The sequence below is a fragment of the Anguilla anguilla genome, chromosome 7 (assembly GCF_013347855.1).
Source record: "Anguilla anguilla isolate fAngAng1 chromosome 7, fAngAng1.pri, whole genome shotgun sequence".
Taxonomy (NCBI): domain Eukaryota; kingdom Metazoa; phylum Chordata; class Actinopteri; order Anguilliformes; family Anguillidae; genus Anguilla; species Anguilla anguilla.
In genome coordinates, this window is record NC_049207.1 from 44,333,161 (window position 1) to 44,352,359 (window position 19,199).

The 19,199-nt window shown below is 46.4% G+C and overlaps 1 protein-coding gene across 3 annotated transcripts in view; it reads right to left on the minus strand.

Moving 5' to 3' along the window:
• Nucleotides 1-11,399: 11,399 nt before the first annotated feature.
• The window catches only part of LOC118232117 (carbohydrate sulfotransferase 11), a 28,491-nt gene continuing 20,691 nt past the window's right edge, over nt 11,400-19,199 (minus strand). For 2 of the 3 annotated variants that reach the window (XM_035426753.1, XM_035426752.1), the window contains exon 3: nt 11,400-13,219. In XM_035426753.1, the coding sequence (XP_035282644.1) occupies nt 12,365-13,219 (855 nt within the window). In that variant the 3' untranslated portion in view covers nt 11,400-12,364. The remainder of the gene's footprint in view (nt 13,220-19,199) is intronic. The other variant, XM_035426754.1, reaches the window with a different exon arrangement.

A 19,199-nucleotide genomic window follows, 5' to 3' on the forward strand; every position in this document is an offset into this window, starting at 1 on the left:
TGGGACTGAAGCCCTACAGGGACAGATGGACAAACACATGGGACTTTACAGAAGTTTGGCCCTTATCAGACCCCAAATGGAGAACAGACTGTGTTTGCGGTGCTGGCAGGGATTCCACACTACTGGCGAAAAAAGGCTATAGTCCCTCATCTGCAGTCTCCTAAGCATAACTGTTAGCACAGAGGAGAGGCTAAAGCATTATTTTGAAGTCAGACAACTGAGATAACATTAAATTCATCCAGTAGCGCAGGGTAAAACTTACACAGGTTTCTTCCCCGCTCAGGCTGTGGGGTACAGTGGTCACCCCGCTGGGCTGCAGTCGCCCCCTCGCCCCTCCCAGCTGTGCTCCACTGCGCGCTGACCTATAAAACTGCCCCCCCTGCCGAGTGGGACAGCGTGCTGGGGGTGGGTGAGCAGAGGAGCATGGATTTCTTCCACGCTGGGGGCACGCAGAGGGCATCGCCTTCTTATATCTGGATCTGTCTGATCCGCTCCATAATCTGGGGTACAGGCCACTGCCCCCTCCCTCCCTGGGCCCTCAGGATCAAGATGTGCCAACCTCAAAAATGCCCAAATCCTCCATGACACCACTACACTCCCTCTCCTATATTCTTTGGGTACTGAATGTGCTGCTATATAAGTGAGGTTTCATTCTGGTTCACAGAAGTAGCCTTGTTCTTAAAGACTTAAACATCTCACGCATTAAGATGCGCCGGGCACCACACACATTGGATTGTAATGTGCTCTGCCTTTACGTCCACATTATTTAATACATTAAGACCGGATTTGTAGCTGAGAATGTTAGTGGTAGTAAACAGTCGGCTGTTCAGGTGGGGGGTGGAGGGGGGAGGGTGCACGGGAGTCCAATAAGCAAATCCAGGGAAACATTTTGGTTGGCCGCTGCTTAATTTCCCCTGTGGCTATCCGCTGTGATTAAGGTCAGATAATGTTGTGTGCTTTTCCCCAGGGGAAGCGAGACGTGGCCGGCAGGGGAAGCCGCTCCTCTGTGGCCCGTGCTTCCTGCCGCTGGTCCGTCAGGGCCAGAGCGAACCAGATGTGCCGGTCGCCTTTCTTTAATGCCACATCAATCACCGCACACGGCCACCTTTCATACAGAAGCCCTCTCCAGCGCGGGCACACCCACATCTCCCTGGGTAAGAATGCGGCTCCTAAACACACGCTCACCCGAGGAGCACAGACGCTCCAGAATACTGTAGCTCTGTACTGCGAGGACACCGTGAGTGTACCAGGAACAAACATGCCGTATGATCATTGGCAGGCGTCGGTGTTAAATATAGGACTCAAACTCGCAACCCCTCCTGTCCAAAGTCGAAGAAATATACCCTGCAGCTCTGTTCACGCACTGATTGGTGGCATTTAGCGCCAGGACCGGGATAGTCACACCAAAATATAATGGTTAGGGACTGAATGTGCATCGGCTTGTTGCTAAAAGTTGCAGGTTTGATTGCCGTGCGGTCACTATTTTTGTACCTCTGGGCGAGTTACTTAACCCGAATTGCTTCAGTAAATACCCAACTGCATAAATGAATAGTGTGTATGTCAGCTGTGTAATTCTCTCCTGGATGAGGCAGTCCACTAATTAAAAATAAAGAATGAATAAAGAGATGCTTCTTTGCTCGTACGCCCTCTGCGGTTAGAGTCTAGCCCTGTGGTAACAGGTGGATCTGGGAGAAGCACAGCAGGGTGTTTTTCCACAGTTTCTGTCTTCTGAATTTCGTCACTAGACGAGGGCCATCTATATTTACTCCTGACAGGAAATGGGGTGTGTGTGTGTGTGTGCTTGTGCGCATGTGTGTATGTATGTGCGCGTGTGTTTGTGTGTGTGCATGTATGTGTATGTGCATGTGTGCGCCTATGTGCATGTGTGTGGCTGTGTGTATGTGCCTGTGTGTGTATGTATGTGTGTGTGTGTGTGTGTGTATGAGTGTCTATGTGTGTGTGTAGGTGTGCGTGTGCGTGTGTATGTGTGTGTGTATGTGTATATGCGTGTGTGCATGTATGTGTGGGTATGCATGCGTGTGTGTGTGTGCCTGTATGTGTGGGTATGTGTGCGTGTGAGTGTGCGTGCATCTGTGTATGCATGTGCATGTGTGTGTGTGTGTGCGTGCATCTGTGTGTGTGTGTGTGTGTATGTGCATGTGTGCGTGTGTGTATATGTGTGTGTGTGTGTGTGTGTGTGTGAGAGTTTGGGGAAGTGGTGCCGGGCAGTTTGGGCCTGTCGTATAAACACTGCCATTTCCTCTGGAAGGTGGAACTTGGTAACTGCGGCAAGCATTCTTGCTTAAGACCAACTGAAAGCGGCATTAAGAAGGGAGGAAAAAACAGCTGGAGCCCTCAGAGCCTGTCGATCTCCCACACATTCACATTCACACACACACACACACAAACACAGATACATACCCACACACATGCACACATACACACACAGATACACACCCACACACATAACACCACAAACACACCTACAAGAACACACACACGTACACACACACAAAAATGCCAGGGCATGCGCGCACATGCACACACACACACACACACACTCATAGGCACGCATGCATGCATGTATACGCACACACACACGCCTGCAAACACACACTAAATTAATTACTTTCACCATCAGAACCTGTCCCTCACTGTGAGCATGCTCAGACCTTAGAGAGACATGAGGGCAGTAGCAGAACCTGAGGAATATTACAAACATCAAAATGGCATCATAAAAAGTCCATCATACAGTGAAACTGCTGGAGAATTTAACCCAAATGTAATGTTCATAAGTCTTTTTCATTTGGATCATTAGCTCACAGATCAATCTGTTCATCCAGCCATTCTAAGCACAGCTGGTCTCATCTCAGGTGGTACTGGGAACCAGGAACCAGCTCCACTTCAGTCCATTGCTCCTCATCGACTGTTCTGTGAGCCTGGCCAGGCTACTCAGAACATTAGAGTACTATGGGTCTGACCAGGCTGCTCATAACCTTACAGTAGAAATAGGAGTCGGACCAGGCTACTCATAACCTTACAATTGTATGAGCCTCACCAGGCTGCTCAAAACCTTACAGTAATAGGAGCCGAGCTAGGCTGCACATAACCTTACGGTTGTATGAGTCTGACCAGGCTGCTCATAAGCTTACAGAACTATGAACCTGACCAGACTTCTCATAACCTTACAGAGAGAGAGTGAGAAAAAGACAGAGAGAGAAAGAGAGAGTGAGAGAGAAAGCGAGAACCCACTTCATGGTGACCATTCTGCGAAGCACCCGGATGCATTACCGCTTTTAACCATGCGATGGGGCTGCTGAGTTCAGTAGCAGAACTCCTCCAGCTCGTTTTTGCTTTGAACGCTGGGGCAGTGCTGCGGTGCTCATCGGTCTCTGTACTGTAGCCTTCCATTACAAACGGGGAATGAATCGGCCCTGAGCCAGCCCAGCCACTAAAGAAATTGATGAGGTCATTATGGCTCTGACATCCAGTGTAACACTCCCACCCCCCACCCCCACCCCCAGAAAACAGCACCCTACTACATGGTGTGTGAAATCTCTCTCTCGCTCCAGTTCAGTCCTTACCTGCCTCTACTCTGAGGCTAACCAAAAAAATGTTGGCTCATAACTGCCGCTTGAAGTAAAGATTAAAAGAATGATGAAAGTATTCTGTAACTGCGAGTTAAAATGTAAACCTCCTGGTGCTCCAAACAGAAATACTAAAATGGAAAGCAGTCAAGCAGAAAGGGCATTACTCTTTGAGTGTGTTAGTGGACAGGCCTAGACATTGCATGATAAACTAGCCATGTGGGCTTACTGTGCGCTCGAAAAATGTGAGAAAGGGTGAAAATCCTCCGGGTTGTGTCGCTCTTAAATCTTAAATATTTGTACAAACAGCTAAATGTCACAGAGGACTCCAGAAGTTTAACAGAGGATGAGGGGCAGAAGACATGCCGTTGCGTAGCGGAGCAGACTCACATGCATGCCGTCCCATGTGTAAACACGGGCTGTTTTTACAGTATTTAAGCGATGTCGAGAAGTAGCTTCAGGATCCCATCATTTAGAGTTTTAATGGAGAAGAAATGCAGTTCTTCCTTCGACCTGAACACTGACCACCTCAGACATCACGGCGAACACGCTTCACCTGTCCAAATAACGCCCCGGAGACGTCTCTCTGATTAATGCGCGGAATCTTAAATGTTCCTGCGAAAGGACGTTTAGCGGAGAGTGGATCGCGCTGAATTCCAATGCCGACGGACCGTACTTTCGATAAACCCTCCTTTCTGGTCTTGGCTCGAGTCCACAGCAGCTGTGAGATGCCCATAAATAACCCCGTAGGATTACCACGGTAACAGATACCTGAAGAATACGACTGCTGGCCTATATTGCTGTACAGGACACACGTGCAATAAGCAAAATTGAATCATCTTTTATTAAATGTTTGTTAAGCCCATCCATTAGATAATCGTTCCCTTTGATTACTATATTAACTGTTTCTGTACTTGCAGGGACTATAGCTGGTCCTCTGGATGTACGGATCTGTTCTCTCTGAGTTAGGGTTTGTCAATGCATAGGGACAGGGTGATTTTCATTGTGCTTTTGATACCTGTTTAATTCACATATCTGCGCTGAACAAACCGGGGGAAAGGAGCAGGCGTATTTATATTCATACGTATTTATACACATACAAATTTAGCTTTTTTGATATCGGGAATTTTTCCGCTGAAGGCCTTTTTCCACGAGCCGCAGTGTCTTAATTAGAAGGCCGGTTATAAACGTGGCTACAGGCTCGCGAAGGCAGCTGCAGACATCAAACGCTGCGTGCTCGCAGTTTCCTCCGCGTCGTACATGATTAAAGCCGTGTGTAGCTACGCCAGGAGCGGGACCGGAGTGGAAGGAGCCTGAGGTCTGATGGGCGGGGCCGCTGTGTCTCTAGGCATGTGACTGGCGCTGGTGAGTGTGTGCATGTGAGAGAGGGTGTGTATGAGTGTGTGTGTGAGAGAGAGATAAAGTGTGTATGTGTGTGGGTATGTGTGTGTGTGAGAGATGTGTATGGGTGTATAAGAAGTATAAGGATTGAGTGAGGAGAGTATGTGCAGTCTACAAGAGTGTGAGCGCTTTCTTCATACACACACATATATACACACACACACTTACACGCATGCACACACACGTACATGACCCCCCCCCCCCGCATCGCCCCCCCCCCCTCCCCCAAACATATGCACAGACCTGAATGCTCAATCTGTCTCACTGTCACACCATAACTGATGTGTGGCGAACATTCTAACACAACATATGTCCAAGTACTAAATCTCCCAGAGGGAGCTGTACCCTCCTAATTGTGCATATTATTAGAACCCCCCCCCCCCAAAACCTATGGAAAGTGCTGTACAAACACAAAGCACAATCCTTCCCTGATCCCGTCCTGGTCCAGGCCATCTCTGAGGTGGTCCGGTGAGTCTGCACCAATATCAAAGATTCTCTATGATGATCAGATACTCAGCCCTTTTTTAAAAAGGAGAGCAGACAGACTGCCCTCCTTTTGCATTTTTAATTGTGTTTTATTCATGGAGGGGAAAGCTGAGACAGAGAACAGATCACAGTACAGAAAGCACCATGGTGGGGAATCAAACCCCTGGCCACATGGGGGGATTAGTATGTTGTAAGTTCCGCTGCTGAAACCAAAACATTTAAACTTGATGTGTCTTTTTAATATTCATTAAGGGGCACGGCAAAGTACAACACTATGACAGTGGATGTTCAGTACAGGACTACAGCACCAGAATCTCCTGTTGCCGACCAGAACCTGCTGTCGAAGCAGGTAGCATGGAAGGAATGCAGGAGCTGCATGTCTAGTAAGTTTACAGCATCTGCGCTGCTACCAAAGAGAAAGGAAATCAGCATTCAGCAGCATCCTGTTTCCTCATTAGATATTTCACACAGGCAGACACCCCTGACCGAGGCCGCTATCAGACTGGAATGTATTAACAAGCCCGAATAAGCCGCTCATTAAAACAAATGAATCCTGTAATTCTAATAAATCCAGGTGCATGTCAGAGCCTGGTAGAGACAACAGGAAAAATAAATACCAAGACAATGACAGTTTAATCAAGACAAACAGCATTTGCAATACTTACTATGATTCATTTGACAGGACAGATTATTTACTGTAACAGTTCAGCAGGAAAATGGCCCCCAGATGCCTAACTGTTCTCCCTCCCTCCCTCTAGGTTACAAAGCCACTTCAAAAAAATCCTGTATAGATGACTGCTTAAATGTATGTTGACAGCTGTGGTTTTCTTGTCTCTGGAGGTAACTGTCATGAGATATGATTGGTATAGATCGGTTTAGGAGGTTATTGCTGCGAGATGTGATTGGTTTAGGAGGTGATTGTTGTGAGATATAATTGGTTTAGGAGGTGACTGCTATGAGATATGATTGGCTTAGGAGGAGATTGCTGTGAGATATGATTGGTTTAGGAGGTGATCGCTGTGAGATATGATTGGCATAGGAGGTGATTGCTGTGAGATATGATTGGCTTAGGAGGTGATTGCTGTAAGACATGACTGATATGAAATGTGTAAAGGAGAGAGCACATGCTGTAAGCACAAGTGGTCCATGGATTTCCTACATACTCTTAGTAGCACTTGAACCTTCCTTGCAAAAATAATACACCTCTGAAGGGAGTCCATCTCTGAGGTTCCTGTTGCCTTTAATGTTATTTAAACCTCAAAAACTCAACAGTAAACTGCTTATGAAAGCAATAAACACTCATATTACTTCTCTACACTAAAATGGGTTGAGTTATTCTCTGTGGAACAGCCAATTTCCTTTTAAAAAGTACATCATTATTCCCCCAGCATCTCCACAGACTGGCAATATCAGTAAAGAACATTTATTATTTCCACTCTTTCCCAAGCTGACACTCCATGATATTATCATTCAGCTTCACTTTGTGTGTTTATTACTGTCTTTCTATTAAATCTACTCAATATCTGTCTATCTGGTGGTCCTCCTTTTTTAAATTACGGGAATTGCGTATAAATGTGCTGATTAATACATGTGTTTATCTGACCCCATTAAAGGTTCTTTTCCTCAGGTATTTGTCTCCCAGTTTACTTGCAGCCCAGAATGCTGCCAGAGCAAATGTTGCTGAATTGTGTTGTGGAAGATAATACCTCTGTAAAATTGAGGAATTCAACCCTTTAAAGAGAATGGTGGTTTTTGGATTTTTTTTTTCAAAATTTAAAGTCTGTGTTCTAGAACTCCATTGCTTTCAAATTACTAGAAGTGATTGTTGCATCAGCAATCGCCTATGTGCGATTTTACCCCTTAAGGATTTAACTGCTAATATTGGGGAACCAATAAAATGGTTGCAGAAGTGGGGCTGATGTGGTAAGCGGCAGGTGAGGGGGTGGGGGGGTGGAGCGTGACACATAGTCAGTGCTGCGTCTGTAGCTTCAATGCTATAATCACAGCCAGTCTGCTTTCGTGGCCTCCCACCAAGGTCAGAATCAGCAGTGCTCCGCAGACAAAATCAATTTCCACACTGTCATTACCTCTGAAAAATGAAACACTTCAATAAGTGGAACGCAGCATGCTTTCCCAAACAAACCTGTCGGTTTGCGATAATATCGGCTCTCTAAACTGCTGCACCTGCCTCCAAATATGACTCGGCTGTCACATCCAATGGCCTTTGTACTCCATATGCGGAGGCTGATATCACTGCCAAAGAAAGTTATGCTGCTTCTGTTGCTATGGTCACAGCAGCCCTGAATTCACCCCAATTTGGTAGACAGATTCCTGGCACCTATTGTTGTAGAGCTATATCCACTCAAACCTGAAAGCTGGCTTACAATACCACTTCATCAAGAGGCTCATTTTGGAGGCGGGACTACACTCTGTGTCATAGACGGGTAGTTGCCGGGTGTATCCACAGAGCAATGTAAGTGTGTGTGTACGCCACAGTGAGCCGTAATGGCGACTCGAGTTAGTCTTTTTCGTTGGTTGTTTAGGTTGGTTTTTCTTCCAGAAAAGATACCCCTGCAAAATCTTCAAAAAGGAACTGGCTCTACAACTGACAGATCACATTTGACAAATGTGCTCCTTAGTGCAAGACATCCTGTGCGTACTAGTACTGTGTCTGTGTGCACTGTAATCTCAGCTTTTGTAGGTGTTTTTTTTAGCTCTATATTATCTAATACCATGACAACACTAGCAGTGCAGCCTCTGTTGGAACACCAATAAGCAGGGAGAACAGTAGCACCAACACTAAACTTTGCAGTATCCCTCATATAAAGACAACCTCCAGACAAAGGCAGATTTTGATGGATTTGTAGCCTGTGGGATCATGGGTAATTATAATAGTACAGGAGGAACCTAGTGCTTGTGAGAACTATGCAGCACATCCACACTGTGAATTCCCTGCATATTTTAGATTTAAGACTCTGTGCTCACAAAACAGATAACATGAACACATTGAATCATTTTCATTGTGTACACATTGAGTTAATTAAGGGGCAAAGGTGTATATGTACTTTGAACATTTAAACAATCATGTCAAGAACATATTACCACAAGAGTATCAAAACTGCTAGCATCATTGGTTGAACTGAACAATCTTTTAATCTCTAACATGAATAAGTGACCCTTTCATTTATTCACTATGAACTATACAAGATATCCAATATGAACGAGGCATCTAGAAGTGTTATGAAACTTCCACTTTGTCTCCCTGTTGGGTAACATATTAAAGTATACCGGACCCAAAGAGCCTTCACTTCAGTCAGTGAAGAAAAGGAGGATTTTGGAACTTTGGAGGGATCAGAAGTAGTTGGTAACTCATAACTACAGAAAAGTTAATCTGTACAGCTTTGTTAATGTAGTTGTACATCATTAATTAATGTTAACAGTTACATTAGTTAATGTCACTTCATATTGGGATTTTAAAAAACAGTTCACGTATTTGTTAATGGTAAACTAATTATAAATTAATCCTATTATTTGCTAAAGTATAAATAATCATGTAACTAATGCATTAGTTAATGTATTTGTTAAATACTAAATTCTATGCTTAATTAATGTATTTGTGCATCATTAGTTCATGCTAACAACTAAATTAGTTAATAATGATAATTCATGAAACCTCATTGTAGTGTTACTGAAAGTGCTATAGGGGTCATGCTGTTATTCTGGCCCATCTATGCTCTAAGTGAGGTTGAATCTGCTACAGACCTGTGCTGTGGAATCAATTTTTCAGCAGTAAAAACAAACAGAGAATACATTGTGAAGATACTGACCATAAGTTCTCCATATGCTCAAATCTCTGTAAATATTTCAGCCGAGAGTTTTTTTTGTTCACCCAACTCACATTTGGATTAATTTTGGTTGTTGTTTTTTCAATGTAAACCCAAAACAAAACGTTACTAGTATCAGAGTATCATGAGCCAGTGAGTCCACAGTACATCCACATGTCCTGTGCATGTGTGTGTGTGTGTGTGAACAGAGCAGGTCACACACCCACACAGACACATCAAGCCTTCTGCTAACAAGGACATCTGCTAGAAAATTTGTGATAATGCCATCAGAAGGTTAGAGTAAGCTAATAAAACAACTAGAATATTACAGTCAGTCGATTATTATATTACAATGTTAGAGTTAACTGATAATGAAATCAGAATGTCAGTTAACTGATAATGTCATTACAATATTACAGTTAACTGATAATGCTATTAGAATGTTACAGTTAACCGATAATGTGATTAGAATATTAGTTAGCTGATAATTCTTATGAACATGGGATTTGGCTGATTATGCTGTTGGAATGTGACAGTGATCTGATAATCCCATTAGAACATGAGCGCTATTTGACAATGTCGCCTGATAATACTGTCAGAAATGTAAGTTCGTTTTTAGAATGTAATGAGTACAGATTGCAGTCACACCAGGCACAGAACCCTGATTACATTTTTGAAGCTCTGTAAAAATATATGAGAAGGTTCATCATTTTCTAAGCTCTCTTTATTTCATAAACTATTACCTTTCAGGGGGAGCTGTAAAGAAAAAATGTTCCCAAATGAAATGTCACTCTCCTAGAAGAGGGAGAGAAACACAAAAAAACTACAGTAAGAAAAGGGACTGAGGGCATCTTCCCAAGGGACCTGTGGGAATGAGGACAGCCTGTGCCTCCACCCCCCCTTCTCTCTTTCTCTCTCTCTCTCTCTCTCACACACACACACACACACACACACACACTCTCCTAACTTTTTGCAGTGGGAGACACGACATGTCTTTAAGACATCCACTTCCTGCCTGTCTCTCTGTCTGTCACCCCGTCTACAGGATGAGTCAGAAACACCCACTGGATTTACAAGCTTGATCCCACAGTGCATCACTCCTTCACTTCTCCAGGTTTAGGGAAAGACCTGTATGTGGTGTGGGCCAAGCTTCAAGCACAAGAGGGCTCTCGACGATAACAGGGAGCATCAGAGGCAGGATGAACTGGATGACCAAACGATGGCAGGACACAGGTGGAAGGTGCTATATAAGGCTCCAATCCCTAAGAGGACTAGGGATCTGCAGTGGAGGATACTGCATGGGGCTGTGGCCACTAAGGTGTGGTTGGCTCGTGATGATCCTGGGGAGGGGATAGGATGCCCATTTTGTGCACACCAGGAAACAATGTCACACCTTTTTGTGTCACGTGTAAGACTGACACAAATGTTTTGTTTATTGAGAACAGTGTGTTTGCAGCTGGAGGTGAGTTTTTCTATGCAGGAGTTTATCTGTGGACCGAGGTACAGGTTCCAGCAGCGCCATACAGTAGTACTGGTTAAAAAAAAACATTTATATGGGCAGGCAAAACTTGCAACATGAGTCACATGCAGGAACATACTGCGTGGTGGTGGGACCATAGATCTGGCTGTGGTGTAAATGGTAAATGGACTGCATTTATATAGCGCTTTTATCCAAAGCGCTTTACAATTGATGCCTCTTATTCGCCAGAGCAGTTAGGGGTTAGGTGTCTTGCTCAAGAACACTTCGACATGCCCAGGGCAGGGTTTGAACCGGCAACCCTCCGACTGCCAGACAATCGGTCTTACCTCCTGAGCTATGTCGCCCGCTGTAAGGTATGGTGTAAGGTGTGGTGCAGGTGGCTACTAAGAAACAGAGAGATGAAACTCCAAAAATGGTTTCAAAAGTGGAGCACCTTTTTTCTCACCATATCACACAGTGGTGAGCTCTGCATTTTCCTCAGCCCCCAGGGCAGGTGAACATGAGCGATCCCACAACCCAGAGGGAACGTTCCGGTAACGCAAGGAGCACAAAAGCATGCAAATGAAACCATCTCTTATTCCTAAGTAATTTAAATAATCATTTATTTTGCTGCTCGCAGCAATGTTTCATCATGAATAATAATAATAAAATAACAAGAAACGGACAAAACAAAAAAAAAGCAAGAACATTTCTTAATTTACAATTAAAAAAACATTTCATCATCGTTCCATCGTGAAAAGCAGGGGTACTAGTTCCGGGTCACTCAACAAGGTGATGCTTTGGGTCGTTCATTCTTCACACTGAGACGCTGTCCCTTTAACACTGAAGGTGACCCTGGACCTGTGGGAGGAGTCTCATCAGCGGGATGAGTCTCCCAAGGTCATGCCCCTCTGTGTCCATCCCACAACTCAAGAGTTGATGGGGGCTTGTGCGTACCTGTGCTGAGGGCGGAGTCACAGAGGAGACTGACAGTTCAGTCAGCTTGGTGACAGGTTACTGTACCGATGGCCTTTCATAGACGTATCCCGCTATTAACCTGCCCGCTTATCATACTTTCCCTTAAGGCCTTTAGAAGTTTCTGGAGAGAAGGAATTCATTAACCACACCACCCCTTAGGGCCGACCCAAACGACCTTCCAAACTAAAGCTAAGACTACCCACAGTCCCACCTGAGACGCCCTGCATCCAGGCAGGAAGGACTCACTCCTTAAATCCCCCCAAAACATAAAATAAAAACTCAGTGGCCACTCCTGTCCCCTCTCACCACAACACAGCAAGCAGTGAGTCCTTCAATCTCTCCCCCATCCGAAAACAGCCAATCAGCTTGTCAGTGCAATCCCAACAGCCAATCAGCACATCCACGCCTTCCCAACAGCCAATGACCATGTCCACGCCGTCCAAAAGCCAATCAGCAAGTCCACACCTTCCCAAAAGCCAATCAGCAAGTCCACACCTTCCCAAAAGCCAATCAGCACATCCAGGCCTTCCCATCGATCTGAGTTCAGTTCTAGTTTCTAAATGAAAACCCCCAGCCTGAATGGCACAGTCAGTACCCGCTGATTGGTTTTTGCTGTTGAACGGGGCGCGTCACTGAACGTTCAGGTAGCTTGGCACGGAGTAGTTGAACATCAGGAAGTCCAGCTTGTACAGCTGGTAGAGCTGAGCTCGCTGGCGTCCGCTGATGTTCTGGAAGAACTGGGCCGCCATCTGGTCGGTGGTGCGGGTGGACTTGGCGTAGGTGGGGAAGCGCAGGCGGTCGCCCACGCCCGCCAGCCTCAGGACGTAGTTGGAGTCCTCCTCCAGGGTCTCGTACTTGCCCACCAGGTCGTAGCGGATGTGGCAGGGGTGGCAGAGCGAGTGCACCGTCTCCCAGTGCTCGTTCAGGGGGCCCTCCTTCAGGGTGGCCGGGTCCACCAGGTACTCGGCGAACTCGGGGAAGCGGACGTCCGCCCCGGACTGCAGGGCCTCCAGCGTGGCGTTCTTGCGGTAGCGGCGCACGATCTTGGTGCCGAAGCGCTTGTGGAAGGAGGTGTTGTACTTGAGGGTGAACTTGTTGCGGTAGGCCGAGACCAGCCTCTCGAAGGGCTCGCGCACGAACAGGAACTTGAGGAAGCTCTTGAGCCGGTGGTTGATCTCGGGGATGCTGTACTGGTTGAGCGTCTTGAGGTTGGAGGGGACGTGCGCCTGATTGGACGGGATCTCCATGGGGTTGGTGTACTTGCCCCGCCCCGTCATGACCATCATGACCCGCTTCCAGTTGGTGCAGGCCACTTTGGGCACGTAGCAGTAGATCAGCTCGTGTTCCTCGTCCACCACCAGGTGCCTGAGGTCAGCGGGGGTCAGTACCCGACGCTTCCTGCTGGAGGCGCCGTGCGTCCGACACGTCTCTGCAACCTGATCCCGCCGGGCCTGGTGCAGGAACGCCGCTCCCGAATATTCCGACTGAGAGAGAGAGAGACAGAGATACAGGGTGGGAGAGAGAGGAGAAAGAAAGGGGGCAAGAGAAAGCAGAGCAGAGAAAAGACAGAAGGGAAGAGGAGAGAGCACGAGAGATGGGGAGAAAGACAGAAGAGAGAAAGAGGAGAGGGATGAAAGATGGGGAAAGGAGGAGAGAGAGAGAGGACAGAAAAAAAAACACATCAGCTTGTTCCACCATCAGCCCCCTGCTACAGACCTCAAATCAGCACGATATTACAGTCTGACAAAATAATGAAAAGACATCTGAATCAATAATAAGCAAAAGCCGGCGGAAAAACTCAATTAATTAGTCAGTAAAAACGATGTTCCCCCGCAGGCCCATAAAACAGTCATTCGCATTGATTTATAGTCAGAACCCATTTTAATTTTTCCAAAGCAATAAAAATGATCAAAAATGACAAACAGACTGAACATAAGACGCCTGTTCCACATTTCTGAATCTGGCCCAAATGTGCAGAGCTCCATTTAGCCTGTGGTGGAGATGACTGCTACCGGCAGTCTCTGGGGGAGGAGAGCCGGGGGGGGGGGGGGGGGGGGGGGGGGGGGGCTACATCCAGTCGGCTCTTCTTCCTCCTCCTCATCACCACCGTTTCTCCTGAATCGCGTTAAACACTGCAGACTCACGCCGCACCACTTGAGACTCAAAGAAACCAAAACTGCGAAATGCTATAATTAAGACGCAGGACAAAAATTCTCGTTGGTCAGAGTCTTCTTCTTTCATCCTGTTGTCCTAAATCTGCAGGACAGAGGAACACTGGAGCACTATAAGTCCAGGATTTGATTTAGAGTTAGGATTTTAAAAACAATTCACCGCAAACCCCATATACACCATACCATCATATCCTCATAAAATATACTGCAACACTATAACACCATATCCTCGTAATAACATACCATAACAGCATACCATTGTACCCTTGTAACTGCACACTTTAACAGATTTTATCCCATAACACTGTACGACCATCACACCTTATACTGGCTGACTGACAGGACTATGATGTGTGCACACTCAGGCTTCATCTCACTCAGCACCAAAGGAGACCGAAACAGACACGCAGACTCCTTTGTCCCTATTGGCTGGTGCTGTTGACCTGTTTGTTGTTGATGCCACGAAAGGCTAGCCTGTGGGTTTCCAATTCCATCTAACCCCACAGTGCAGAACCCGCTTTCAGAGATTCCACTGTGACTCTGCAACTTCTATTTATTTTCTGTGTGACACAGACACAGACAGCAAACACAGTCTGCCCTCTTTCTGGAAACTCCTGCCTGTTTCTCTTTTAGAAACTGTGTGTACCTCTCAGGCCTGAGAGAAAGCACTCCCAGTATTAGACCAACGGTCTAGGATCGAACCCAAACCGTGCTGGTGCCGGCAGCCTTGCAGGGTGGCTAACAAAATTCTCCAGGTCTCCTAAATGGTGCTGGGTTCCTGGGTTCTGATTGAACCACAGTGAAACCAGGCCCAAAACAGAACCGACTGTCCCTGCAGAAGCAGCTGCTCTGTTCAACTGAGAGAAAAACGGATCCAAACTCTAGTCCTTAGTGTCTGCAGGTTTAACCCTAGTCCTGGAGAGCCACAATGCCTGCAGGCTCAACTCAAGTCCTGGAGGGCTGCAGTTCTCTGCAGGTTTAACTACAGTCTTTGGGCCTGAAGCGTCTGCAGTTTTTCTGGTTTCCTTGCAATCAAACAGCCAATTTAGTTCTTGGAAAAAAAAAGCTGTGTGGACTCCAGTCAATAACGGGCTTAAATTAGAAACTTTAAGTGCTGAAACTCACCAAAAAAAACTGCAGACGCTGCGGTCCTCCAAGACCGGAGTATGAGATTCTGCTTTGTGCGAGAAAACATCTTTAAATGTTGACGAGCTGGCCGCAGGCTACAACGCGGCGCTGTGTGTCTGGTTTTCAGGACAGAGGCGCTCTGGTGCCCAACTCCCCGTTGCTTACAGCGCAAGTAACGCGCCAATCGTAGCTCTCCCACATCATGACCTCACCGTCAGTCAGGTGGCCTGAAAGGTGAGCGCCACGGTGTCTCATTTCAGCTGCATAATGCATAATGGAGCATCTGACACTGACAATGGTTACCCCCCCCCCCCCCCCCCAAACGCCTGAAGGACAGAAGGAAGTCAGCAGGGTTGCCAGATAGAAAAATAACCCCCAAATATAAGGACTTTTGTCTATTTACATACTTCAGAGTAAAACTGTATGGGTACATTTAAAAGGAGGTAGAGGCGAAAGGGGGGGAGGGGGTCAGTCTTGGAAGTATGTGGGAGACAGTTGAATGGGGGGTGGGTTTGAGGAATATTTTGTGAGGATGCATTCCCAGGCATCTGGCAACTTTATGGGCCAGGTGGAGGTGGTGGAGGACCTCAGGAAAGAAGAGAAATGTAAAAATATGATTACGCTAAATACTCCACCCCCCACCGCCCCCCCGACCACCTAAAAAAACAACACGGTCACCACTCCGGCTTGCTTCTCTTCTCCCCTGAAAAAAGTCAACAAAAAGAGAGCGATACCAGGGTTCAGGATAAATCCCGCCCCCAGGACACAGCAGGGGACCTAATCCTAAAACAGCAGCGGGTTTACCGCCTCACAGCGCCCCGCTAACAAACCCCGCCCACTTCTCCCCGTGGAGCCCTCAGTGGGAACGACCTGCTGATCTCGCCGCAGACACTCATCCCACAGCTAAAGGCCAGCGGTTTGTTGTGCTTATTTGAAATTCAAAAGAAGGCAAATCCACTGAATTATTAAACCAAAGCCGTCTTGCGGCGTTCTTTGTCCTCCCGGTTTTCCCAGGGCAGGTCTCAGAGTTAATATTATAGCTTTTGGCACAGTAATAAGGACCTCATTGCTTAGGAGCAGGAGTGAAGTTTATCCAATGTGTGTGGAAAGCAAACTTAAACTTCCTCACGTACATTTACATGTGGACTGTTTTTAACATGCCAAAAGTGCACATATACATTTACAAGTGATATGCATTCGACTAGTGCATTCTTTCATGAGACTGGTGTGAATATTAGCGTAAAAGTGAATGACTTAAGTAGTGTATAGTATAAATTGTGACCTTCCTCAACTCCTCTCAAGAAGCACAATTTGGGAACTGCTGATCTGCAACCGGCTCTAGAAAACAAAGCTTATATGTTATTTTTCATGGGAAAATCCTCATTTGGTTTATGAGAAATGCCCCCCAAAAACCCCATCCCCATACAAGCCCCATGCTTACATTACGGTCTCCCCATACACGATCACAGCAGCCCACCTCTGGCAGCACAGCAGGCCTCTCTCCCAGCCTGGGGCTAAATTAGAAAGGCTCACCAGGAGACGTGAGCTCTCCTGAGCTGCGTTGGTCTAGGGCTCAGGGCCATACACCAGGAATCACTAATTGCGAAGGAGCTTTGTTTGTGAAATATGAGTTTTGACAAGCCAAATGAGCATGCCTGTGATTTTTCTCACTGATCAACATGAGTCAATAATTACAAACAGCTGCTGTACATTAACGGTAATTAAATATTTCCAGAGTCGTAGAGAATTCAGACTATTTTCCCACTAGCTGAATGGAGACTGAAAGCAGGGGCAGGGGGCAGTAATCACCAGCAGCTGGACTTGGAGAGGGTTATTGGGGGTTTGGTGGAGTTCTGGCCTTTGCCCCACCCCACACCGGTGGCTGAGCAACTGTGATCACTCAAATTTCTCTTCTCCTAATGCTTCTAATAGCTGGCTTTTCTCCTTCCACTACTTAAACCGTCGAAACGCATCTGAATATTTGCCTGAATGTACGTAGCATCACATCACTTCACTTCCTGTTTTTGCATTTCTTGCCAGTCTCTTTTTGTTTCCTATCATTAGCTTGTATGCAGCATTTATCAAAGTTAGTCTGTGCAGCATCTTATCTTGGGTTTAGTCTATTATTATCATCATCATCACTGTTGTTGCTATGGTCACTGAAGTTCATTCAAAAAGGGCTGTAGACGCCCCCCCTCCCCGACAGAACACAGAGACAGGACCAGCTACAGGAGTCACAGAGATGACCTCACACCCACGGTGAGCTTCACCCACAAGCTGTGCTCTTTAATACATGCAAAAACATTCGCATTTCATGCTGACTGGCTTCTGGGTTGTGGGGGGGGTGTTCAAAGGGTTAGCAACTGGGCGTGATACAGCCATGATCACCATGGCAACAGAGAAGAAACCCATGAAAAGAACATGAGGATGATCCAAAGAGAAGGCGGGCCACTTGTTGCTGCTATTGCCCTCCGATTGGCTGGATGCACTGATCATGGGGTGGGAGGATGAGGGGTTAAGCCAACAGGAGCAGAGTAAAAGAATAAAGGAGGTTCACAAGGGCCCAGCCTCAGAACCAAAGTTGTGGGGAAGGGGTAAACTAAGACGGTTGGACTCTGCACAGGTAGGGGCTCATCTCTGACAGGAAACAGAGGGCGTATCCCAGGAAACAGGGATGTGTTTGAGGGCGGGTCCTCCTGTTTAAAATCTGCGCTAGGCTTTGACAGCAAGTCTCCCAGCCAACCTTTTCTCTCCTCTTCCCTATTATCCTCCTACTCCCCCCCCCACCCCCTGGCATTGGCACAGTATATACATCTGCATTATAGATTCCACACTGTACCACCCCTTCTCTCTCTCTCTCTCTCTCTCTCTCTCTCTATCTCTCTCACTAGTAGGATTCTCAGGGATGTGGCATAGCTTCTCATTGGAATAAGACGGTGTGTGTGTGTCATAGTGTACGGGTTAATCTTCCCTGAGCTTCCTTTAGAGAGAAACAGTGTGGAGCTGCAGATGTGACAGGATTTCCTCTAGGGATGAAAGCGAGGAACAGGCAGAATGCTAATCGCAAACACACATCTAACGAAATTAATGTTTCATAGAGCAAAAGCTCTGCTTGTAAAGGGGAGGGGGAGTGGGTCAATTTACACAATTAAGCAATAATCATTTCTCCTGCTGCTTCCAGCTAAAGAACCCGCTCTTCTCTTTGCAGTGACAATTCAGCAACCTATCCACACACACACACACACACACACACACACACATGCACATACACACACACATCTGCAAACATGTGTGTATGTTTAAGTACATGTCTAAGTGCATTTGTGTGTGTGTGTGTGTGCGTGCCCAGGTGTGTTCTTTTAAAAAAAACAGACATAATGACTGCGTTGGTTTGCCCTGTCCCATCAGCCGAAAGGCATTATCATTGTACATCAGGGAAGGGGGGGGGGAGTAAATGACATACTTGCTCATACTTTCCCTGAGCCATCAGGAATACCTCTTTCATACCATTGTCTGAATTACACACTTCACTGAGAATAATTACACGCAAACACACACTGCGTTACAGTGTGAGAGTGCTGCAGGAAGAGCACTGTGTTAAAGTGTAACAGTGTTAATAAGCTGGAGACTGGTCCAGGGTAAGATGGAGAGTGCTGTGCCGTTATAAATACCACAGTGATGCACTGCTTTTAGATCCCGTTTTACCAGAGCCTGTATTTAGCCTGTATTTAGCAGACTGCTTTATGGTGATTTAAGTGTATAGGCCTGCTTCCACAAACAGAGAGAGAGAGAGAGGAGAGGAGAGGGAAGGAGAGAGCGAGAGAGAGAAGAGAGAGGGAGAGAGACAAATGTGTACTTTTCTCTCTCAGACAGACAGACAGACAGACAGACACACAGACAAACAGACAGCCCGACAGACCGGGGTGGTTGAGTTCAGTTGTTTGTGTGTGTGTGTGTGCGTGAGGGAAGGACTCTCCAGTTCTGTGGTTCCGCATGGCAGGGTGTGGCCTTTTCAAATAGACCTGCCCTTTCCAGATGCTGCCAGCTGCTCATTGTGGTTTATAAATGAGAAAATGACGAAAATAATAACTGCCCAATCGCTGCCCACTTAACAGCAGCTCAATATTCCACTGCACAGTTTTAATGGCTACCTCTGCTGCACTGA